Source organism: Oryctolagus cuniculus, chromosome 18 (genome assembly GCF_051225735.1).
Source record: "Oryctolagus cuniculus isolate XC-2025 breed Fujian yellow rabbit chromosome 18, ASM5122573v1, whole genome shotgun sequence".
NCBI lineage: Eukaryota > Metazoa > Chordata > Mammalia > Lagomorpha > Leporidae > Oryctolagus > Oryctolagus cuniculus.
The window spans coordinates 50939752-50964443 of record NC_142884.1 but is presented as its reverse complement, the minus strand read 5'-3'; the positions used below and the strand labels follow the sequence as shown (position 1 = coordinate 50964443).

General features: G+C 42.6%; 1 protein-coding gene across 2 annotated transcripts in view; it reads right to left on the bottom strand.

Moving 5' to 3' along the window:
• RSPRY1 (ring finger and SPRY domain containing 1) overlaps positions 1-24692 on the bottom strand; it is a 50000-nt gene that overhangs the window by 24447 nt on the left and 861 nt on the right. The window contains exon 2 of one of the 2 annotated variants that reach the window (XM_008257327.5): positions 5608-6112. In XM_008257327.5, the coding sequence (XP_008255549.2) occupies positions 5608-5957 (350 nt within the window). In that variant the 5' untranslated portion in view covers positions 5958-6112. Of the gene's footprint in view, positions 1-5603; positions 6113-24692 lie in introns of those variants that run through there. The other variant, XM_089319760.1, reaches the window with a different exon arrangement.

Genomic DNA, 24692 nt, shown 5'->3' with positions numbered 1-24692 from the left:
CCCCCTAAGCTTGCAGGTTAATGAAGACCAAAATTCCTGTGGAAGGAGTGGATCAGAATAAATAAGGGAAGCTGGGGGACACGGTTCCCCCATCATGGAAAGGAGCTGAAAAATGTTGATAACTTGAGCTATGACAAGGAGAAAGCTGCAAGTTATCAGTGACCATAAAAAGGCAAACAAAGTTATGCAGCAAAACCTGAACTTCTTAAGAGTAGGATGGGAATTCAGAGCCACCAACTCTGATTTTAGGTTCAGTCACAGACTGAGGGTCCCTGGGACATGATATCCACAATAAAAAAGTGACAGATAGGGAGAACACCTAGGCAAAAGTGAGGGAAAAGGGGCCAGTGCTGAGGCATAGCAGGTGAGGCCACTGCCTGCAGTTCTGGCATCTCATATGGCCACAGGTTTGAGTCCCGGCTGCTCCACTTCCAATCCAGCTCTCTGCTATGGCCTGGGAAAGCAGCAGAAGATGGCCCAAGTGCTTGGGCCCCTGCACCCATATGGGAGACCTGGAAGAAGCTCCAGGCTTCTGGCTTCCAATTGGCACAGCTCTGGCGATTGCAGCCATTTGGGCAATGAACCAGCAGATGGAATACCTCTCTCTGTCTCTCTTTCTCTGTAGCTCCATCTTTCAAATAACTAATATTTTTTTTTAAAAAGGGGAAAATTTCATCAAGAAGAGTCAGCATAATAAATTCCCAAGTACATGAAAATAACTAACACTAAGACCATTAACAATCTAAGGATAAAGTCACTACCAAAAATATGCAACAGAATTTCAAAATGATTTAAATATGTGTATTTAAAGGAATAGCCATAAGTATATGAAATTTGAAAACAAGGGGCCGGCACTGTGGTGTAGTGGGTAAAGCTGCCTCCTGTAGTGCCAGCATCCCATATGGGTGCTAACTGGGGTCCTTGCTGCTCCTCTTCTGATCTAGCTCCCTGCTAATGCCCCTTGGGAAAGCAGCAGACGATGGCCCAAGTACCCGGGCCCTTGCACCCATGTGGCAGACTCGGAAAAAGCTCCTGGCTCCTGCTGGCTTTCGATGGGCCCAGCTCTGGTTGTTGCAGCCATTTGGGGAGTGAACCAGTGGAGGAAGATCTGTCTCTCCTCCCTCTAACTGTGCCTTTCAAATACATAAATAAATCTTAAAAAAAAAAAGTCAAGAAATATGAATCAAGGAGGAAAGAAAAAAATTAGAAACCCTAGAAATAAAATATATTTATAGAAAGAAAAATCTCAACAGATGGTATAGGGACTGGCGCTGTGGCAAAGTGGGTAAAGCTGATTCCTGTGGTGCCAACATCCTATATGGGTGCTGGTTCGAGTCCTGGATGCTCTGCTTCTGATCCAGCTCCCTGCTATGGCCTGGGAAAGCAGCCAAAGATAGCCCAAGTCCTTGGGCCCCTGCATCCACATGGGAGACCCAGAAGCAGGTCCAGGCTCCTGGTTTTGGATTGGCCCAACTCTGGTCGGATTGGCCCAGCTCTGGCTGTTATAGCCATTTGGGGAATGACCAGAGGATGGAATCTCTCTCTCTCTCTCTCCTTCTCTCTGTAATTCTGCCTTTCAAATAAATAAATCTTTAAATAAACCCAAGAAACAAAAAACAGATGGTATAACTCCAGATGCTCCAGAAAAAGAAAATTAACGAATTGAAAGAGAATATTGAGGAATTCGCTCAGAACCCAGTGAAAACAATATTCAAGGAGATAATGGATAAAGAAGTTTCCAGAACTGAAGAATATTAGATTGAAAGTATAGGGGCTGGCGCTGTGGTGTAGCGGGTAAAGCCGTTGCCTGCAGTGCCAGCAATCCATATGGGCGCCAGTTCAAGTCCTGGCTGCTCTGCTTCTGATCCAGCTCTCTGCTGTGGCCTGGGAGAGTAATAAAAGATGGCCCAAGTCCTTGGGCCCCTGCACCTGCGTGGGAGACCTGGAAGAAGCTCCTGGATTCTGGCTACAGATTGGCACGGCTCCGGCCATTGTGGCCAATAGGGGAGTGAACCAGCGGATGGAAGACCTCTCTGTCTCTGCCTCTCCTGCTCTTTGTGTAACTCTGACTTTCAAATAAATAAATAAATCTTTTAAAAAAGTACATAGGATTAAAATTAGACAATGACAACAACAAAATATAATTACAAAAAACTTGGTTTAGATCAAGAGAAAAGAAAGCTGGATAATGAGGCATGGTGCAAATGGGCAATTTATTTAAAAACAAAGTCATGGACGACTAGAAACCAACACCATGAATTCTTCCCTACAGCAATGCTCTCATTACAGCAGTAGGGGTGGTGCTCTCCTCTCACATCAGGGTCACCTTTCCCTAAGTAAACAAGTAGAGAAGAGAGGACAATAAAAACAATTCAGATTATTTTATAACTGCAGTTTCTGTATACATCCATTTAGGTATATTCTTACTAAGCCTACCTGAATATTCTTTCATGTCTGGTTGTAACAGCCCAATAAACTTTATAGGCCATAAAATTCTCCTTCAATAGCTTCTAAAAGACAAGCTATCCAACCATGTTTATAAACTGTCTGGATTGCAATGTGCCATTATTTTCTCCAACATTTCCTTCCCTACTGGCTCCTTTTTTTTTTTTTTTAACCATCATCAGAAAGGTGATACCTATAATTCAGTAAAAACAGTTTAAGGTAAAAGTTGTCCTGCTATTTAAATGTGTACCACTTTTTTCATGTGAGTTATGAGTTTTACCAATAGGGTCATTTTACTTTTTTGTAATATTTCATTATAACTTGGAAATAAAGTTCCTACCTTGCTCCTATATACCCCCCTAATCACTGTCATTTAAAATATGGAAATGTAGGGGGCCGGCATTATGGCATAGTGGGTAAAGCCACTACCTGCAGTGCTGGCACTCCATATGGGTGCCAGTTCAAGTCCCGGCTTCTCCACTTCCGATCCAGCTCTCTGCTATGGCCTGGGAAAGCAGTAGATGGCCCAAGGACTTGCACCCATGTAGGAGACTTGAAAGAAGGCTCCTGGCTTCGGATTGGTGCAGCTCTAGCCACTGTGGCCAGTTGGGGAATGAACCAGCAGATGGAAGACCTCTCCCTCTCCCTCTCCCTCTCTCTCTGCCTCTCCTTTTCTTTTGTAACTCTGACTTCCAAATAAATAAAAAATCTTAAAAAGAAATGGTAAAGTTTATTCCGCATCTGCTTTTCCAAAGCCTTAAATTAAGATTGCTTGTGATTTACTTTCTTATTTGGGAAGGATAACTTTTCATTACAATTTTACTATACAAGGGGAGTATTTTTCAAAAGTTGTCATTCTTGAAGACCAGCAAACATGCCAGTAATTTGTAAGTTTAAAGACATGTTTGTAAAACAGGTCCACCCTATTTTATGCTATAATTTCTGAGGATCTAAAAAAGCTATTTTTTTCCTTTTAAAATTATTTATTTGAAAGACAGATAGAGAGAACTCCCATATGCCAGTTTACTTCCCAAATGTATGCAATGGCCAGGGCTGGGCCAAGATCAAATTCAGGAGCCAGAAACACCACCAGATTTTCCATGTGGGTGGCAGAAACTCAATAATTTCAGCTAACACTGCTGCCTCCAAGGGACCATATTAGCAGGAAGCTGGAGGCAGAAGCTAAAGTCAGGAATCAAACCCAAGCACTCTGATGTGGGAGACAGGCATCAACTGCTAAGCTAAATGCCTCAAAAACTGAGTTTTTATACATGTGATTATCAAGTATTTATATGCTTAAGTTTACTAATAGGGTATGAAGAAAAAGAATCAGAAATGATTTTGGAAAAATACTACCACCAATCAAGCAATTGTTTTGTACAAGCATTATACCAGATGTTTTAGATACACAATCTCATAATCCTTGTAAGAAAAGTATTACTCAGGGCTGGCGCTGTGGTACAGAAGGTTAAGCCTCTGCTTACATAGCAGCATCCCATATGGGTGCTGGTTAGAGTCCTGCTGCTCCTCTTCTGATCCAACTCCCTGTTAAAGCAGTGAAAATGGCACATACTTGGGTCCCTGCCACCCACATGGGAGACCCAGAAGAAGCTCCTGGCTCTTGGCTTTGGCCAGGCCCAGCCCTGGCCATTGTGGCCATTTGGGGAGTGAACCAGTGGAAGAACGATCTCTCTGCCTCTCCCTCTCTTTAATTCTGACTTTCAAAGATAGAAAGAAAAGTATTACTCTCCATTTTGAGATGAGGAATCGGGCTCACAGAAGAAGTTCACCAATGTCATGTGGCTAGGAAAGGGCTGGGAAAGAATTTGAACCTGGGTCCATCATGGGTCTAAAATCTGTGCTCTTAACTACTGAATTATATATACAACCTTAAGTAAAAATATTTTTTCAACTTGGATTATACCTTTAATTTCACTGTTATTCAATCTGGGATTTTCTACTTAAGAGTTAGACAAAACAGGAGGGGAAGACAAAACAGGTACAGGTGTGCCTTGCAGTTGCAACTTACAAGCTTCCCAAATGGATCAAGAGGGCCAAATAAGGGATATAAAAAGAGGAAGAGGATGAAAACCCTCCTTGACTTTGACTTTACATTGCAAACAGAAATTGCATGCAGCCATGCTCTTGGCAAACAATCCATCCTGAATCTCCGGTCAGTAGAATAGATGGGAAAGCACAACAGTGAGTCTTCATGAAATCGTTCTTGCAGGGGCCAGTGCTGTGGTGTAGCAGGAGAGCCACAGCCTGCAATGCCGGCATCCCATATGGGCACTGGTTTGAGTCCTGGCTGCTCCACTTCCCATCTAGCTCCCTGCTAATGTGCCTGGGAAAGCAGTGGAAGATGGCCCAAGTACTTGGGCTCTGCACCTATATGGAAGACCTGGAAGAAGCTCCTGGCTTTGATCAGGGCCAGCACTGGAAGCTGTGTCCTTTTGTGGAGTAAACTGGCAGATGAAAGATTCTTTCTCTGTCTCTCCCTTTATCTGTAACTCTTTCAAATAAAATAAATCTTAAAAAAAAAATCCTTTCTGTAGCTAACAACACAACTCACTCCATATCGACTACATTCTCTAGCAAACAGCATAGTTGGTATATTTGTTTATTTTAAGAGGCAGGGAGACACAGAGTTTCCAACTGTTGATTCACTGTCCAAATGCCCACAACATCTGGGACTGGGTCTGGCCAAACCCAAGAACTCAATTCAGGTCTCTCATTTGGGTCCAGGGACCCAACCACTTGAACCATCACCTGCTACCCAACTCTCTACTTCTGCGTTAGCAGGAAGTTGGAATCAGGAGCTGGAGCTGGGACTCAGACAAAAGGACTCTGCACCCAGTACCCTGAAATGGGATACTGGTGTCCTAACTGGCAGCTTAACCAGAAGGCCAAACATCCACCCCAAGATAACAGCTTTAATTAGTGGTTTCTGTTACAGAAATGATTAGACATTTCCAGACAGTAGATAATAGCAGGTAAAAACAAACTTTATCATTTATTCTGTCATCAGAGAAGAAAATATTCTCCCATGCCCTCTGAGCAGAAGGCTTGATTAGATCCTAAATAAGCTGAAGGAGTCCAAAAGTCATGGTTCCTGGCAGAACACTTTCCATTACAGTGGAGGTGACTGCATCAGATACTTACTTATCTACAAGAGTCCGTATTACTGCCAGTGTGTCCAGCACTAGCCCATCTACATTTTGTTTCTTTCTCCTTGGCTCATGTGGTCCTCGGCCCCTTCTTGGTGGCCGAACAGGGTCCCGGGGTTGGTTCCTTGTGTCAGCCGTGGGTACCGCACTGTTCTCAGCCTGTTGCTGCTGGGTGTCAACACTGTCTTCTGCTCCGCTATCATCCCTGCAGATACAGGAGTTACCCATGGTAGCAGCGGCACCTCTAGTCCCCAGTAGGTGGGCTATGTGTTCCTCGAGAGTCAACAGCAGACCCTGGCCCAGGCTTCTGCTTGCTAAGAACACGGCCCAACCAAAGACAATCATTTAGATAGTTTTCAGTTTTCCAAGTGCTGTTTTCATAATCTGAAGTCCAGGAACTTGCATCCTATTTGTTTTTAATAACTGAATGCCAGAGAAAGCTGCAGAGCTCATCTCCACCATTATCAACTATGGAGAATTCTGGTCATCCAAGTGCAGTTCTGAAAGAAAAAGAAGAAAAAGGCAAATAAATAGAAGATTCTTGATCATTCAATTACTCAAACTTTCCTAGTTTGATTTTATAGATATTAGGATTACAATGAAGAATCTTCTTTAGTTATTTTGTAGGTTTCCAACACTAAGAGATATCTTTGAATAATAGAATTAATAACCCATGATTTCTTATTATATATTATAAAGTTGATTGTTAACCCATATCCGTATAAACCACAGGATATACAATAGATTTTTTAAAAAATTCATAGGTGTAGTTCTAGCTATAGAGAAATATAGAAGAATGTATAATTGCTTTTCTAGAGCTCCTTTTGTGATTAAAAAAATGACTCATCTCCTTTCTTAAACCTATGGGGCAATTTAATTTAATATGTTTCAATAAAATATCTACTTACAGATGTTAGCTGTTAAAAAAGTTATGGAACAAATATGATAGTGCTCATTTGTTATCACCTATTTGATATCAAGAACAAAAGGCTAGAGTGTTCTACTTCAATTACTAAAACTATGTGGCTTTCCCATTGGAGGCTGACCCAAGAATTTACAGATATCATATAAGTAGTTACAAAGTTTTTCTGTTATATAAGCAACACTGTTTCAGGAAAGCTAAGTTTACATCTGAAAGTTTTTTACAATCATTAGTTTGTTGTACAAGTCTACTACAAAGTTAAGAACAAGATGTACCAAATTATCTTGTCTGAAAATACTAAGCACCTTGCCCCAGGCACCAGGCTGGGACTAGAATAAAGATGAACAAAGTAGTCTCTGCCCTTCAGGAATTCAGGGATGGCCACTCTCATCCCACACAGTACATTTATCATCATTACCCCCCCCCCCCAAAAAAAAAAGGACAAAAAAACAAAACCAAAAGCCACCAACCAACCAACCAACCATCAAAAAAGAAACCCACAATACTAACAATAGAACCAGCTCTTCATTAAGCTGAGAAAATCTTGTTAGGTTCTAGGAAGAAGTAAGGATTTGGAAGCAGGACACTGACTAGAAGCTGGTAGCAAAAAGTAAAAGGATGTTATCTGGGGGCCATAGCTGTGGTGCAGTGGGTAAAGCTGCCTGTAGTGCCGGCATCCCATGTGGGTGCTGGTTCGAGTTCTGGCTGTTCCACTTCTGGTCCAGCTCTCTGCTATGGCCTGGGAAAGCAGTGGAAGATGGCCCAAGTCCTTGGGCCTCTGCACCACATGGGAGACCCAGAAGAAGCTTCTGGCTCCTAGCTTCAGATTGACCTGGCTCTGGCTGTTGTGGCCATTTGGGGAGTCAATCAGCGGATGGAAGACTTTCTCTTTGCCTCTGCCTCTTAGAAACTTTGCCTTTTAAATAAATAAATAAATCTTTAAAAAAAAAAAAAAAGGTTGTTATCTGAACCTAGGACATAGAGGGAACTGACAAGGCTAGTGTGTAGTCATCACTCAATATTTGGCTATATACAATTAACTCTTCATATCCTGAGTACTGGCTAATAAAATTGACAACTCAGTGGGATTAGAGGCATGAAAAAAATAACTTTGTTTATTCTGGACAGATTCACAGTAAGTTATTTTCTTTCTTTCTTTTATGATTTATTTTTATTTATTTGAAAGACAGAGTTACAGAGAGAGGTAGAGACAGACATCTTCCATCTGCTGGTTCACCCCCAGATGGCCACAATGGCCGAAGCTGAGCTGATCCAAAGTCAGGAGCCAGGAGCTTCTTCTGGGTCTCCCAGTAAATTATTTTCAATATTTTCCCAATTAAATTGCTGCTTATAGAGGGAAAACAAAAGAAAGAGAGTAAAGTCTTTCCACATATATAAATATGAATATATAATCTAATTATGTAAGAGGAAGGAGGGGAAAGGAAAGGATGGGATGGGAAGGGACAACAGAGAGAGGAAGGAAGGGCGGTAACAGGCAGATGTTATCTCCCTTCGTTTTCTACCACGGCAGCAAGAGCTGGGCCAAGTAATGCCACTGATGTTCCTGGTCCCCAAATCAGCCAAGCTGTCTTCAAAATTTGAAGGCTGCACTTAAAAGGATGTGACCAAAGGATATAGTAGGAGCATGCAAAGACTAAGCTGGAAAGAGCTTTTTAAAGAGAATATACTTTAAACCAGCAAAGAGGCAAAGTAATGACATTCCTATTATTTCAGGGACCAGGGCACAATTTTCTCCAGAGACTCCAGAGCCTTTGCACACATCAGTATGGAAGGTAGGATGGGACACAAGATGCAAATAGATTCAATTTAACCAGACATGTTGAACTGGAGAAGGCACACCTGCAGAAGGGAGACTAATCAAGTACTAAAAATAACTGAAAATTATTTGAGAATATCAAGGTGAGCGTATGTCCCAGAAAACAAAGCCTTGGAGGGGAGAGAATAGGGGATCCTAAAAAGTTATAGTTTAATGCCAACAGTTAGTAAAGCTATTTAGAAAAATTAACAAGAAATAATGTTGAAAAGTGCTAATGAGGAAAGCAGCTTGGTAGATCTTGAATTTTTAAAAAAAGATTTATGTATTTATTTGAAAGGCAGAATTAGAGAGACAGAGACAGAGAATCTTTCATCTGCTGGCTTACTCCCCAAATGGCCACAACAACTTGCCAAGAGCCAGGAACTCCATCCTGGTCTCCCACATGGGTGAAAGAGTCTCAAGCACTTGGACCACTTTCTGCTGCTTTCCCAGGCACATTAGCAGGGAGCTTGACTGCAGGCAGAACAGCTGGGACTCAAACTGGTACTCATGGATGTCAGCATCACAGGTTGAGGCTTAACCCAGTGCATCACAAAGCTGGCCCATGGATCTTGAGTTCTTAAACATTTATTTATTTGGAAAGCAGAGAAATGAACTGAAACTATCTTTGAATGCTGGCCTTCTGGAAAAGTCATCCCAAATAACCTCTAGAATACAGTTACAGTTATTAGATGTTCAGTGGATCTCAACACAAAGGAAAAAGCAGCTCCATAGATTTCCAGCAGTCCACCCTATGAAGCATCATGATGAACCTACATGTTTCTCTGCTTATGAGTAACATTGTCCAGGATAGATAGACCAGAATGAAAAATGGTTAATTATGTAAGGCAACACACTGTATTTATATAAATCACCTTATTTTTTAAAAATCTAATTGGCTTTATTTTTAGTTCTAGCATCAGGCAACATTTGAGTACATAAAAGAGTGTTTCAGAGGCCTGTTTTTGGGCACATCTTCGACACTGGCATCTCATAGGAGTGCCGGTTCCAGTCCCCGGTGCCCTACTTCCTATCTGGCTCCCTGATAATGCCCCTAGGAAACCAACAGAAGATGCCCCAAGCCCTTGGGCCTCTGCTACCCATGTGGGAGACCTGGATGGAGTTTGATTCTCCAGGCTTTGGCTTGGCCTAGCCCTAGTCCTTGCGGCCATTTGGGGAGTGAAGAAGCAGGTGGAAGACTGATCTTTACTCCCCAGCCCCTCCTCCCTGTAACTCTGCCTTTCAGACAAAAAAATTTTTTAAAAAAGTGTTGGCTAGTATTTGGTGTAGCAGGTAAAGTTGCAGCCTGCGATGCCAATATCCTATATGGGTGCCAGTTTGAGTCCTGGCTGCTTCACTTACAATCCAGCTCCCTGCTAATGTGCCTGAGAAAGCAGCAGAAGATGGTCCAAGTGCTTGGGTCCCTGCACCCATGTGGGGACCCAGATGAAGCTCCTGGTTCCTGACTTCGGCCTGACCCAGCCCTGGCTGTTGTGGCTATCTGGGGCGTGAACCAGTGTATAGGAGATCTGTGTCTGTCTCTTCCTCTCTCTTTCTCTCAGTAAATCTGCCTTTCAAAAAAAACAAAATAAATCTTAAAAAAAAAAAAAAAAAAAGCAGGGACCAATGCTGTGGCATAGTAGGTTAAGCCTCTGCCTGCAGCACTGACATCCCAGCACTGACATGGGTGCTGGTTCCAGTTCCAACTGCTCCACTTCCAATCCAGCTCTCTGCTATGGCCTGGCAAAGCAGAAGAAGTTGGCCCAAGTCCTTGGGCCCCTGCACTGCGTGGGAGACCTGGAAGAAGCTCCTGGATCCTGGCTTCAGATAGGTGCAGCTCCAGCCGTTGCAGCTAATTGGGGAGTGAACCAGTAGGTGGAAGACCTCCCTCTCTCTCTTATCTTCTCTAACTCTGACTTTCAAATAAATAAATAATCTTTTTTTTTTTTAAAGAAATAACCTAAATCCAAATGTATATGTCCACACACACAGTCTCCAAATGTTACTTTAAGATCCTTGCAGATTAATGAATACTTTCAGCCAGTGATGTGCTGGGATTGACTTATACTGGCCCAGGAGTATTCACTGTGAAATGTCTCTTCCCAATTCTGTATTTGATGACAACTATATTACAAGTCTGAAATCGGCAATGGTGAGAAGATTTACAGAATAGAAAAGGGGAACCCTACAAATTAGAACTGCTGATTTCCTGGAGACCCAATTGTTAAAAATTTGCCAGCACAATATAGCTTCCAACTCAACAAAGTAGGGAGTACAATACATGTCTGTGGAAAGTCAGTAAGTTTCTACGCTGACTATCAAGAGCATGTTGCTGCTCCTTATCTGTGTCCAAAAGAGTTTGTAGTATTTGGTGACAATACACATGTACCCCAATTTAATTCATTGTTGAGAGGCCTACTCAACCAGAGAACTTTAAAAAACAAAAAATCAAAAAAATTCTCTCCTGACGCATTTTTTTTTTTAGATTTATCTTCCACAAAGGAATGGTTGACCCTAACTTAAGAGTTTTACACATGTAACAGCAATTTATCCCCAGACCACTTACTGAATAAACCGTTACAGGAGAACTTTTCAACAATACCAGCAATCTGATGTTACTCTTTGTCACCCAACCCCTCTCAGACCCTGTGCTTTCTGATCTTCCAAACAGAAGAAAAATCTATTTTTCAAAAAGATTTATTTGAGAGGTAGAGTTACAGTGAGAGGGAGAGACAGAGAAAGGTCTCCCACCCGCTGGTTTACTCCCCAAATGGCCACAATGGCTAGAGCTGGGCCGCTCTGAAGCCAGGAGACAGGAGCTTCTTCTGGGTCTCCCATAGAGGTGCAGGGCCCAAGCACTTGGGCATCTTCTAATGCTTTCCCAGGCCAGAGCAGAAAGCAGGTGGGACTAGAATTGGCTCCCATATGGGATGCCAGCACTGCAGGCTGAGGATTAACCTACTGTGCCACAGCACCGTCCCCCAATCTATTTATTTTTTATTTAGAAAGCTTATTATAAGGCCAGCGCCGCGGCTCACTAGGCTAATCCTCTGCCTGTGGCGCCGGCATTCCGGGGTTCTAGTCCCTGTCGGGGCGCTGGTTCTGTCCCAGTTGCTCCTCTTCCAGTCCAGCTCTCTGTTGTGGCCCGGGAAGGCAGTGGAGGATGGCCCAAGTGCGTGGGCCCTGCACCTGCGTGGGAAACCAGGAGGAAGCACCTGGCTCCTGGCTTTGGATCCGCGCAGTGCGCCGGCCATAGCAGCCACTTGGGGAATGAACCAACGGAAGGAAGACCTTTCTCTCTAACTTTGCCTGTCAAAAAAATAGAAAAAAAAAAAAAAGAGAGAGAGAGAGAGAGAGAGAGAGAGAGAGAGACAGAGATTTTTCTATCCACTGATTGCATCCCCAAATGGCCATAATGGCTGGGGCTGGGCCAGGCCAAAGCCAGGAGCTTCATCCGGGTCTCCCGTGTGGGTATAGGGGCCTAAGCACTTGGGCACCAGCAGGGAACTGGATCAGAAATGCAGCAGACAGGACTTGAACCAAGATCTGTTTGGGATGCTGATATCATAAGAAGCTATGCCACAACACTGTCCCCTATTTTGATTCTTTTCTTTTTTTTAAATTTATTTGACAGATAGAGTTAGACAGTAAAGGTGGTGTCTCTCTTGCTCTCTCTCTCTGCAACTCTGCCTTTCAAATAAACAAGATAAATCTAAAAAATCAAAAGAGATAATGATGTGAAAGTTATGTACATTTTAAATCAATATACATATAGCATGAAGTTTTTTGTTTTTGTTTTTTTTTAAGATTTATTTATTTATTTGAAAGTCACAGTTACACAGGCTGGCGCCACGGCTCACTAGGCTAATCCTCCACCTTGCGGCGCCGGCACACCAGGTTCTAGTTCCGGTCGGGGTGCCGGATTCTGTCCCGGTTGCCCCTCTTCCAGGCCAGCTCTCTGCTGTGGCCAGGGAGTACAGTGGAGGATGGCCCAAGTGCTTGGGCCCTGCACCCCATGGGAGACCAGGAGAAGTACCTGGCTCCTGCCATCAGATCAGTGCAGTGCGCAGGCCGCAGCGCGCTGGCTGCGGCGGCCATTGGAGGGTGAACCAACAGCAAAGGAAGACCTTTCTCTCTGTCTTTCTCTCACTGTCCACTCTGTCCAAAAAAAAAAAAAAAAAAAAGAGTTACACAAAGAGCAGGAGAGGCAGAGACAGAGAGGTCTTCCATCCACTGGTTCACTCCCCAATTGGCTGCTACAGCCAGAGCTGTGCCGATCTGAAGCCAGGATCCAGGAGCTTCTTCCAGGTCTCCCCCGTAGGTGCAGGGGCCCAAAGACTTGGGCCATCTTCTACTGCTTTCCTAGGCCATAGCAGAGAGCTGGATTGGAAGTTGAGTAGTTGGGACTCAAACTGGCACCAATATGAGATGCTACCACTGCAGACAGTGGCTTTACCCACTATGCCACAGTGCCGGCCCAAGGCTTATAATTCTTATCTCTAATTCATACTTTGAAAATAAAACATATATTCTTACAAGTAACGCACATTAATGCAGTTTTTTCACTTTGGGTATATCCGTTACTAGGTTTGCATAGCAATATATACATGGTTTACAGATACTATACATATACTATATATACATATATTTACTGTATATATGCTATATATTTACATATACTATATATACATGGTTTACAGAAATCAGTGAAATAATCCTGGATCAAAATAACAAATGATGGGGCCAGAGTTTGGCACAGGAGGTTAAGCTGCTGCCTGCAACTCCTGTATCCCATGTGGGTGCTGGTTTGAGTCTAGACTGCTCCACTTTAGATCTAGGTCTCTGCTGATGTACCTAGAAAAGCAGGAAAGGATGGCCCGAGTGTTTGGGCCCCTGCACCTATGTGGGAGACCCAGATGGAGTTCCAGGTTCTTGGCTTCAACCTGGCCCAGCCCTGGCCATTGTGTTTGTTTGGGGAGTAAACCAGTGAACGGAAGAGCTCTCTCTCCTCTGTCTCCCTCTCTCTTTCTCCCCTCTTTCTCTTTTTGTCAACTCTGTCTTTCAAATAAGTAAATCCTTTAAAAAAAGATAATTTTCCAATCTAATATTCAGAGATATGATATAGGAGTAATTAAGGATAGCAACTACACAGTTACTTGAAGAATTTCAAAATACCTTGTAAACAATAAAGCTACCTACACCATACAATTAAATTGTGTTTGTTTTCTTTCAATTTCCCTTACAGAATGAAATAAGCCACTTATTAACATCCCAGTGCACTTCAATTAAATCAACTCTAAAATGTCTTGTTAGAGGTAATTTAGCCAAGAACAAGTTCAATATTGGACACATTAACATTCATTTAGTTGAGGCCAGCACTGTGGCATAATGGGGAAAGCAGCTGCCTGCAATGCCAGTATCCTATATGGGTGCTGGTTCAAGTCCTGGCTGCTCCACTTCCAATCCAGCTCCCTGCTAACACGCCTGAGAAAGCAGCAGAACATGGCCTGGATACTTGGGCCCCTGCACCCATGTGGGAGACCCAGAGGAAGCTCCTGGCTCCTTGCTTCAGGTTGGCCCAGCTCCGGCCATTGCAACCATTTGGGGAGTGAAGATCTGTCTTTACATCCCCTCCTCCCCCCGTAACTGCCTTTCAAATAAATAAATAAAAATCCACTGGTTTAGACAGACACTTGTTGAATTTACCCATAGACTAATCCAAAATACATAGAACGTGAGACTCCATATGAGAGTGAGATCATGTGATACTTGTCTTACTGTGCTTGGATCATTTCACTTAACATAATGACCTCCAGTTCTATCCATGCTGTTACAAAAGAGAAGATTTCACCCTTTTTAATGGCTGAGTTTTACATACTTCACCTTAACTTTCACTTTGGTGGTGGCCAAAGCTGGGAACTGCAGACTCAATCCAGGTCTCCCCCAGAGCTGGCAAGGACCCAGTTACTTAAGCCAGCATCTGCTACCTTCCAGGATACGTGTTAGCAGGAAGGTTGGAATCAAGCGCATAGCTAGGACTTGAACCCAGGCACCAGATATGGGAATGTGGGCATCTTAACGCTTGGATTGACAGCCTGTTTCTAGTTCTTTTATTTCTATTTATTTATTTATTTATTTGACAGGCAGAGTTAGACAGAGAGAGAGAGAGACAGAGACAGAGAGAAAGGTCTTCCTTCCGTTGGTTCACCCTCAAATGGCCGCCATGGAGCCAGGTGCCTCCTCCTGGTCTCCCATGCGGGTGCAGGGCCCAAGCACTTGGGCCATCCTCCACTGCCTTCCCGGGCCACAGCAGAGAGCTGGACTGGAAGAGGAGCAACTGGGACAGAATCTGGCGCCCCGACAGGGACTAGAACCCGGGGTGCCAGTGCCGCAGGCGGAGGATTAGCCTAGTGAGCCGCGGTGCCGGCCACTAATTCTTTTATTTTTAAAAGCTTCTCTGAGGGGAAAAACAGAAATCAAACTTAGGGTCTCAGTAAGTTTAGTGTCAAAGGAGTGAGATTCTGGTACTCACTGTCAGTACAAAACAGAGACTTCCAGCTCACCACAGAGGCATTTGGCCAACTGGTCTAACCCTCTCTGACAAATGGTCCAGGAATCAATGATTCAGCTCTTCAAATATTTGCTTTTATTCAGTCTTAATACAGACAACTGACAGAAAGAACATTTTTTTTCTTTGAAAATAATACTTTAGGATTATGTTGCCAAAAAAGGAGAAACTACTTAAATGAATGACCAAAAGGAAGAAAAACCACACTTTGGGCGCAAAATTACTATTGCTATTATATTTACTTTATCATTCCAAAACAGTGTCAGAGCACATAGCACTTTTTCTAATTCCCCGCACTCAAATCTAAATCAAATAACAACAATGGAGTATGAGGGGGTCTTCAAAATAGTTTATGGAAAATGCATATTATGAAAAAAATGCATAGATTTCAAAAACCTTTTTTAACAATATAAACTTCTTTTATATTCATTTTTCCAGAAACTTTTTAAGTACCTTCTTATACACTGGAAATTTTCAGGGCAGGCATTGTGGTGTAGTAGGTTAAGCTGCAGATTAGGATAACCCCATCACGTATCTGAGTGCCTGGTTCTAGTCCTGGCTACTCTGTGCTTCCGATCCAGCTTCCTGCTAACACACCTGGGAGGAAGCAAATGATGGTCCAATGGTCCAAGTATTTGTGTTCCTGTCACCCTTATCGGAGACCCAGACGGAGTTCTGGGCTTCTGGTTTCTGCCTGGCCTAATCCAGGCTGTTGCAGAAAGAATCAGCAGATGGAATACTCTCTCTCTGCCACTCTGCCTTTCAAGTAAATAAACAGACTTTTTAAAACATATATACTAGAAATTTTAATGATTTTCAGTCATTAGAAAATGTTCTTGGATTTTCCCCTAAAACAGCAAATGTGTATTCAAGCAATAGTTTCTAGTATCACATTTACTGTTGCTTTCCCAACATTTAGGAAAAAAATTCTTCATTTATTCATTCATTCATTCATAAGGCAGAGTGACACATAAAAAGGAAGAGACAGAGATCTTCCATCCTCTGACTCACACCTCAAATGTCTGCAACAGCCAGGAATGAGATAGGCAGAAGCAAGGAACCAGGAACTCCATCCTGGTTTCCCACATAGGAGAAAGGGCCCAAATACTTGGGCCATTCTCCACTGCCTTCCCAGGCATGTTAGCAGGAAGTGGAATAGGAAGCACAGCAGTTGGAATTTGAACTGGGACTCTGATATGGGATGCCTGAAATGGCCTAAAAATGGTAGCCTAACCCACTGTGTGCCACAATGTCAGCCTCCTCCCCCATTTTATTATGAAAAATTTTAAAGCTGTATTAAAATTCACTGTAAGCAGAGTCTATCATTAACATTTTTCTGTGTTTGTTTTATCATATCTGTCAATATCTAAATTCACCATCAATCCAATTTTTTAATGTGTTTCAAAATAAATTGCAGGCATCAATATACTTCCATCTAAATAAGTCAGCATTCATATCACTAGCTAGACTTCAGAGTTTTTAGAAGTTTAGTATATGTAAATTTTAAGCATGTGTTGAGTTCTGTTAAATACATACATCTGTGTACTTAAACCCTCTCAAGATAGACAATACACCCAGAAATATGTTTGTTTTAAAAATATACTGCAAGGGCCGGTGCCGCGGCTCACTAGGCTAATCCTCCGCCTAGTGGCGCCGGCACACCAGGTTCTAGTCCCGGTTGGGGCGCCGGATTCTGTCCCGCTTGCCCCTCTTCCAGGCCAGCCCTCTGCTGTGGCCAGGGAGTGCAGTGGAGGATGGCCCAGGTACTTGGGCCCTGCACCCCATGGGAGACCAGGAAAAGCACCTGGCTCCTGGCTCCTGCCATCGGATCAGCGCGGTGCGCCGGCCACAGCGCGCCAGCCGCGGCGGCCATTGGAGGGTGAACCAACGGCAAAGGAAGACCTTTCTCTCTGTCTCTCTCTCTCACTGTCCACTCTGCCTGTCAAAAAAAAAATATATATATATATATATATATACTGCAGGACAACCCAAAGACACAATTTTCTTACCGAAGACAGTGTTTAAATGAGGAAAATTCAGAAGTCACCAAGACTGAGTATTTGTACTGCAAAAAGTAGATTTACTTCAAGAATATACTTGCCAGTACCTAAAGATGTTTTAATAAGAGTGTTTCAGTGTCTCCAGACTCTAAAGTACCTAGTATTTTGTTGGGGAGGAAAAAGAGATGATTGTGAAATACAGTCAGCCTTCCACATCCTGGGATTATCTGTGGATTCAACCAACTCTGGATCAAAAAAATCAGAAAAAAATAGTGTCTACTGCACAGGTACAGACTCTTTCTGGTCATTATCTCCCCAAGCAGTACAACAACTATTTACATAGCATTTACATTGTATTAAGCATTATAGCATCATAGAGATGATTTCTAGTATTCAGAAGGATGGAAGTAGGTTAGATGCAAACATTACACCATTTTACATAAGGTAACTGAGCAACTTGAGCATTCTGATTCTGGTATCTGTGGAGATCCTTAAACCAATCCCCCCAGAGCTCCAAGGGACAGCTGTAGTTGGTTTTCACTTTCCCCCAAAAGGAAAGGCAGTCTTGATAGGATGTTTTCACATGTCACCCTGGTGTCCAAAATCATCTATTGCACAGTAACATAGAGGTACTTGAGGTTTAAATTACACAGAATACTATTATTTCCAGACTGTAACTGTTAAATAATCTGGGAAAAGCACTGAATGATTCTGACATTTCTCTTATATACTGAGGTTGGTTTAAGAAAGTACATCTTTGGGGCTGGCACTGTGGCGCAGCGGGTTAACGCCCTGGCTAGAGGTGCCAGCATCCCATATGGGTGCTGGTTTTAGTCCCGGCTGCTCCTCTTCCAATCCAGCTCTCTGCTGTGGCCTGGGAAAGCAGAAGATGGCCCAAGTTGGGCCCCTGCACCCGCATGGGAGACCCAGAAGAAGCTCCTGGCTCCTGGCTTTGGATCAGCGCAACTCCGGCCGCTGCGGCCATTTGGGGAGTGAACCAACTGACAGAAGACCTTTCTCTCTGTTTCTCCCTCTCACTGTCTTTAACTCTGCTTCTCAAATAAACAAATAAAATCTTAAAAAAAAAAAAAAAAAAAGAAAGTACATCTTTGAGAGGAAAGTAGAGAATTTTCTGGTTGAAATGTTAGGAAAAAAATTTATTTCCAAACAAGTTTCCCTAAAATTTTGAAAAATTTTTAGCCCAGTAGCAGTGGTGTCTGTGGTCAGATGAGACTTTGGCAGAGTTACGGAATATGGTCCGGACCCGAAACAGTACAAAGGAGCAAAGACAAATCCTTTTAGTATTCAAAAAAAATGTATTAAAAATAGAATCTAGGCCTGGGATAGAGTAAGGAATTTCCAGAAGCAAATAAGAGTTGAAAAAAAAGAAAAAGTAAATAATCCCTGTCTGAAGTCTCAAGGATTGAAAATTTGCCTTGGATCCAAAAAGGAAACACTAAGGAAGATCTGAGGTAAGTGCTAATGACGGCTGCAGTACAGGGCAGAAAAACAAATGTCCTATTCCATACTATTTGGGAATTTCTCCCTGGGAAACCAAATAACAGGAAATCATATAGCTGTGTTACTTAAACACACACAAATCTGAAGGAAGAGGGTTTTTCTGTTATAGAAAATGCTGTGCTATTAAGTAAAGCAAACAAAATATGTAAATAGCACCAGTAGCAATGCTTTCCTTATGGATAGCTACTTAAAATAGTGTCTAAAAACACTGTCTAGAAACAAGTGCATGCTCTATTGGATACCTATTAGGACCTGTCAGGAACTCAATAAAGTAGAAAATGTTCCCAAATATATTTGCCACTCTGAAGAACCAAGAAACTGCCATTCAATAAATATAGCCATATAAGCAATGCTTAGATGCCATGCAGTGAGTAAAGATGAAAAAATTCATTGCTTATATTACAGACATTGAGTAAACACTGCTAACAGATCCAAGATTAGGGACAAAGGACAGCAATAGCCAATATGCTTAGTATCCTACCCAAAGCTTCTAGATAAAGCACCAAGTCCACTAGAAGGAGGCCTCTTGTTCCACCCACTTTGCAGCAGAAAAGGAATTTGGGGACACTTAAGTATCTCTGTATGAGCAAATGTTTAAGTGACTATATAAATTGGTATCAGGAAAAGGAGAACAGAGAACTTGAATTGGCATTTAACTCATTCATGTCTTAAATTATAAGCCAAAATTTTGCTGGTACAAATATCCCTGTCCTCACAGTAAAAGCCTATAAATTAAATCAATAAGAATGAAGCAATACAGTAACTCTAATGAAAACAAACAAGGAGTCACAATGGGAAGCCAAGATAATTTTGAGACATTATTGATGATGCAGTCCAAATGAAACACCCTTTCTGAGCACTGCAGGATTCCCTGTTTGATGTATGGCATGTGAGCAGCTCTGCACTGGTGCTGAGTTTACCAGGACAGACTTTCTGGGAGAACAAGGAATTAAAGATCACTGTACTCTCATATCACTCTAGTTTTGGGTAACAAATACCATGTTTTAGTGAACCATTAATAACTGAATTGATAGGTTATTAATACATAGCCCTTAGGCATATTTAAGTCTGATCAACTATGAAGCAATAAGATCTGAAAAAGACACCATGTGAGCAAGCGAGCTGCATTTCTCATGAGGAGGAGTAGGGTAGGAACTACATTTTGGGAATCACTGCATTAAGAGAACAGAGACAGAAACTTAATTCTTCAGGAGGCAGAAGAGCTAACACTGAAACATTAAACTATGAGGTAATAATATACTTGCTGAGTAAGGCATTTCAAAGCTTCTATTTGAGGTATATAGAATCCATGAAATTATGCCTGGAAACTGTAATTTCAAACAGTAAGAAAGCTACATGTAGTGTTCACTTCTTAACAGACTTGAAGAATGCATCAGTTCTTTCAAATGTCTTCTTAGTGTTCAAAAGCTCGGAAACAAAGATTTTATTTTCCTAAGGGCTCACTGTTATTTATAAGGTAACTACCAGATTTAGGCTGCACTTTCATCTGTAGTTACTGCTTCTACAGATTTAAACAGCAGCCACTCTCCTTTGGAATGGACTCAGACCAAAATACAATAAATTTGTATCTTTTTCCTTGCCATCAAGACTGGCAAGAAAATCATTTCAAAAGAGGACTTAGTGAATAAAGCAAAGGGAAAATATTCACGCGTTTGTACTTCTAAACATTGTGGCTGGCTCCAGTTTGGCATTCACTATTCCAATTTTTAATTTTTGAATTTGAATACCAGGAAAATTCAATAGTACATGTTCTGAAAACCTCCAAAAGCTTGAAGAGAGGCTTATGCCATTATTTACTATCTCCAAATAACTCTTTTGAGTTATTTGATTAGATAGATTACTGATTTCCCATTTGTGGGGCTTGTTGACTTGGACCTACTTTTAAAATTTTATTTAAGGTGTACAAATTCCATGTATTTCATACAAACAGATTTAGGAACACAGTGATACTCCCCACTCTACTCTCCCTCCTGCCCGTGCTCCCACCCTTCCTCCTCCTTCCTCTTTTATTCTCTCTCAATTTTTTTACAGTGATCTACTTTCAGTTTACTTTTTTTTTTTTTTTTTTTTTTTTTGACAGGCAGAGTGGACAGTGAGAGAGAGAGACAGAGAGAGAAAGGTCTTCCTTTGCCGCTGGTTCACCCTCCAATGGCCGCCGCTGCAGCCGGCGCACCGCGCTGATCCTGGCAGGAGCCAGGAGCCAGGTGCTTTTCCTGGTCTCCCATGGGGTGCAGGGCCCAAGCACCTGGGCCATCCTCCACTGCACTCCCTGGCCATAGCAGAGAGCTGGCCTGGAAGAGGGGCAACCGGGACAGAATCCGGCGCCCCAACCGGGACTAGAACCCGGTGTGCCGGCGCCGCAAGGTGGAGGATTAGCCTATTGAGCCACGGCGCCGGCTTACTTTCAGTTTACTTTATACTCATAGGATTAACCCTACACCAAATAAAGGGTTCAGGGGCCGGCACTGTGGCGTAGCTGGTTAAGCCGCTGCCTGCAGTGCCTGCATCCCATATGGATGCTGGTTTGAGACCTGGCTGCTCCACTTCCAATCCAGCTCTCTGCTATGGCCTGGAAAAGCAGCAGAAGATGCCCCAAGTCCTTAGGTCCCTGCACCCACGTGGGAGACCCAGAAGAAGCTCCTGGCTCCCAGCTTCGGATTGGCACAGCTCCGGCCGTTGTGGCCAGTTAGGGAGTGAACTAGCTGATGGAAGACCTCCCTCTGTCTCTGTCTCTCCTCTCTCTGTGTAACTCTTTCAAATAAATAAATAAATAAATAAATGTTAAAAAAATAAATAAAGGGTTCAAACAAATAGTAAGAAGAAAAAAAACCACTGTTCCTCAGCAATAGAGACAAGGGCTGTAAACATTCATCAAATCTTAAAATGTCAATGTCACTCCTATACATTACATTTTTGGTATTCTATTAGTTACCACAGATCAGGGAAAACATATGGTATTTATCCTTTTGGGACTGGCTTATTTCACTAAGTATAATGGTTTCCAGTAGCATCCATTTTGTTGCAAAAGACAGGATTTCATTCCTTTTTATCGCTGAGTAGTACTCCATAGTTAGACCTACTTTTCAACCCTGTGACTATCACATCCTACTTTATAAAGATTCCAGCACAAAAATTTCCAATTTAAAGTACTTTAGGAGTAGGTGTTAAGCCTAGCAGTTAAGATACCTGTGACTATCAGTGGAGTGCCTGGGTTAGATTCCTCTCTCTGGCTCATAACTCTAGTTTCCCCCTAATACAGTCCCTGGGAAGCAGTGGTGATGGCTCATGTACTTTGGGTTCTTGTCACCTATGTGGGAGACATAGATTGTATCCCAGGCTCCTGGTTCCAACCCCAGACTTGCCCCTGACTGCTGTGGGCCCTTGGAAGTGAATCAACAGATGGGAATTCTCTCCCTCTCTCTTAAATAAACAAATCTTTAAAGAGATACTGCAGTGTAATAGTGTCAGCCATCCTCAGGAATTTCTAATAGCTTATCCAAAACAATATTAGAATATCAAAGAAAGTTGTATTATAAAGGATACAAAAATTAAAAAACAAACAAAAATGTAAGGAGGCCAGCATTGTGGCACAGTGTCTTAAGTTGCCATCAGTGGCATCTAATAGAGGCACAGGTTCAAGTTCCAGCTGCTCCACTTTCCATTTGGCTCCCTGCTAATATGCCGGAGAAAGCAGTGGCAGATGGCTTAGGTGCTTTGGCCCTTGCACCCACCCGGGAGGCCCGGATGGAGTTCCAGGCTCCTGGCTTCGACTCTGACCTGGCACAGCCCCATTGCTGCAGCCATTTGGGTAGTGAACCAGCAGATGGAAGATCTTTCTCTCTCTCTCTCTATTACTCAGTCTGCCTTTCAAGTAAATAAATAAGCCTTTAAAAATATGTAAAGGATACAAAGTAGGTTTCCTACATCATTATATCAAATTCATTATCAGGGAAAATTTATACAATTCTTGACAGAATGAATTAAGCTCATGAGTTGAAGTAGTCTATTGTAAACGCACTTCAGGAAGACGTAAGTTTTTTTTTGGTTGTTGCTAAACTCTTGCCAAAGCATACTACAGAGCAGTTGTTTTTCCCCTGTTCACTACAGTCCAACACAATACTCTATATAATCCTTTTGTTTCCCCTTGATACTTGCTAAATGAAAAGTTATCTTGCTCGCAAAGCAGAAAAAGTCCACATAGACTAAACTGGAATACTTCCTACAAATCAGTAACTTACAAATATCATTGAGAACAGAAATAATGAGAGAGTTGTGAAAATGGCAAAACATAGGACATAGAAAGATATTAAGCTGTAGGACAGAACACCATGTATCCTGGGAAATCAAAGTTCATAAAATCACCATGGTGATTTTTTAAAAGATCCACAGAATATAAATTAGAAAAACAGGAAATCCAGATCTTCTTTAAAAACAAAGCAAAAATATTACTTCAAAAATTACAAATAAATTACCCAATATTTGGGAAACAGTCTTAACAAATGCCACTAGCCAAACATTACTGAAACGTCACATATAGATACAAGTATTTTACAGAGGGAGCTACAAACAAGAAGTCATCCTAAGAAATGCAAACTCTACATAAGATGAAAAATAAAGAACTATTATGGAAAAGAAATTTGAAAGCAATCTCCAATGTGCCTCATAATCTATAGTCTAGGGCTACCATAGCAAGGCAAAAATATTCATGGAGAGAAAAAGATGGCAGTCTCGTCTGCAAATCACAACCAAGAAGGCATGATACTCACTGGTAGATATGCCAAGGCTTGTGAATACAGATATATTAATACATGCCCGTGAGACTACTTTAAAAAGTTCATCAAAAATAAGCTTAAAAGAAGCTAGCTTTGATGCAAAACATTGTGAAGTCCATGCAGTTTTTTAATAATATGCATTTTTCTATGAATACCTTGAAAATCCTTCATATTTATGGATTTCACAATGTTTTGCACCAAAATAAGCTTATTTCCCAATTCCAATTTTTTTCTTTAAAGATTTATTTCTTTCAAAGTTGGAGTTAGAGAGAGATCATCTTCCATCTGTTGGTTCACTCCCCAAATGGTCACAAGAGCCAGGGCTGAGCCAGGCCTACGCCAGGAGCCTGGAACTTCATTCGGATCTCCTACACGGTGCAGGGGCCCAAGCACTTTGGCCATCTTTTGCTGCTTTTCCAGGTGTATTAGCAGGGAGCTGGATAGGAAGTGGGGCAGCCAGGACTTGAAACAGCACCCATGTGAGCTGACCTGCTATGCCGTAACATCAGCCTCCTCAATTCCATATTTCCACAAACTTCCTGAAGGCCCCATGTGTACGTGCATATATGGCTCCAGAATCCCCCATTCATAATCCCCATACACACCCACACCCACACCCAGAGCAAAAGAGACGCTTTACAACATTGAGATCAAATTACTTGGGAGGAAAATTGCAGCTGTCAGGGAAAAACTTCTGAAGGAAAAGATTATATTATAGTGTTAACTCCTACCCAGCAACATCAGAAGTTCAAAGTAAATTAAAACTCTAGGAGCGAAAACTGGGCAAGGTTTGAAACCGTGGCTTTAGATTATAATGTGGCCTAAGGAGCTGTGAACGTTGAAGCTTCCAGTACAACAGCATATGGCTCCCAGCACTCCATAGGCGATCAACAAGTTGGGGAAGGCCAGTCTTTCACATCTACACACCACTGCACAGCTGAGAAAATGCCTTCACTTTCAGTCCTCAACAGCAACCCGGGTGGGTCGCCTGACTTTCCCACAGCTTGCAGTTTGGTAAGGCACTCTCGTGCACACACTGCCTTGGCTACTTCACAGAGGAGACGAGGAGGTTGAGTCACTCCACTAAGGACAATCAGACGGGACGCGAGGGGCCTGCGAGACTGCAGGACTCCATTCAGTCAGCAACAGACGCTTCCAACCCTTACAAGTTCAAAGTGCAACACTCCGGGGAGAGCCACCTCGGACAGCTAAACCAGACAGGACCGACCTCCGCCCCCTCCAAGGCGGGGAAACCGAGGCAGCTGGTAGACAAATGCCGAATCTGGAGTCACGCGGCGGGTGTCGCGGGGATGGGCTCGCCCCCATCTCATCCCCAGAGAAGCAGCTGAGTCCTGTGTCTGGGACATCTGGCCGGGCTCCAGAGAGACAGGAAAGAACCCTCGCCAGTCCCGCTTCCTTCTCACAACTCTCCATTCGGGCTTGCCTATCAATGGGGTGGG